At 42.8% G+C, this 699-nt stretch overlaps 1 protein-coding gene across 1 annotated transcript; it reads right to left on the minus strand.

The window, feature by feature from the left end:
- Positions 1-106: 106 nt before the first annotated feature.
- Positions 107-693, minus strand: LOC105461802. Its single transcript, XM_011708304.1, has 3 exons — positions 631-693; positions 459-524; positions 107-360 (listed from the first exon to the last, which is right to left on the minus strand). The coding sequence occupies exons 1-3, from the start codon at positions 671-673 to the stop codon at positions 113-115; spliced, it is 357 nt and encodes a 118-aa protein (XP_011706606.1). The 5' UTR covers positions 674-693; the 3' UTR covers positions 107-112.
- Between the last annotated feature and the right edge of the window lie 6 nt (positions 694-699).

Consider the following 699-nt stretch of genomic DNA (forward strand, 5'->3'; position numbering starts at 1 on the left):
CAGAGATGTGTATAAGAGACAGGATTCAGCAAAATTGTTCTTTCCGTGTGTGTATCCCAAAAAGTCCTCAGGCATGTAAGACAGTAATCACCGTCCCGCGTCGAAACCCTTTTTACTTTTGTTTTAATTCCTCTCTGCTCACTCTTACTGCTATTACCCTGTACATTCTCTGCTTAAGTTCGTCACTGGTCTTACTCAATCGGGACGTGCCGGGTGACGCGATTCTATCCGCCATTCCCAGATCGATGCGAGCATCCGCATTGTCGTCTACGAAATTGGTATCGTCGCCATCGGTCGCGTCGCTTCCCACACGCACATCGTCGGATTCAATTAAACTTGACCTTTCGCGCTCCTCGCGCTCTGTTAAAGGCAAAAGTAGAACAGCATATAGAATATATTTGAATTGAATAACAATATATGGAGTGGAATACGAAATGAGAAAAAAATTCCACGCTGACTTTTTATGTGCTGCAGAATATTGAGTGCACGGCCAACGTCTGCGTCGTCCCGGTTTCGTTTTAATACTGTTAATAATAAAGATTACGCTTTAATTTCCTGCCCTTTCACCAGTTTTAAGTAAAATAGTATTTATACAGCGTGATTGCAATAAAATTATTAATTAACTCTTACGTCGATCCCCAACGTCGCGAGCCTTCGCGTAATCTTTTGTCATTAGAGCGATCACGAACTGAAACACGC

This window comes from Wasmannia auropunctata, unplaced genomic scaffold (genome assembly GCF_000956235.1).
Source record: "Wasmannia auropunctata unplaced genomic scaffold, wasmannia.A_1.0 LD277495.1, whole genome shotgun sequence".
Taxonomy (NCBI): Eukaryota; Metazoa; Arthropoda; class Insecta; order Hymenoptera; family Formicidae; genus Wasmannia; species Wasmannia auropunctata.

What these genes read in the sequence shown, in the direction of transcription:
- LOC105461802 (XM_011708304.1), bottom strand. Translation starts at nt 673, where the DNA reads ATGACAAAAGATTACGCGAAGGCTCGCGACGTTGGGGATCGAC. An exon ending in TCGCGACGTTGGGGATCGAC is followed by an intron (nt 525 to 630) that starts GTAAGAGTTAAT and finishes TATTATTAACAG; the next exon opens with TATTAAAACGAAACCGGGAC. An exon ending in TATTCTGCAGCACATAAAAA is followed by an intron (nt 361 to 458) that starts GTCAGCGTGGAA and finishes TGCCTTTAACAG; the next exon opens with AGCGCGAGGAGCGCGAAAGG.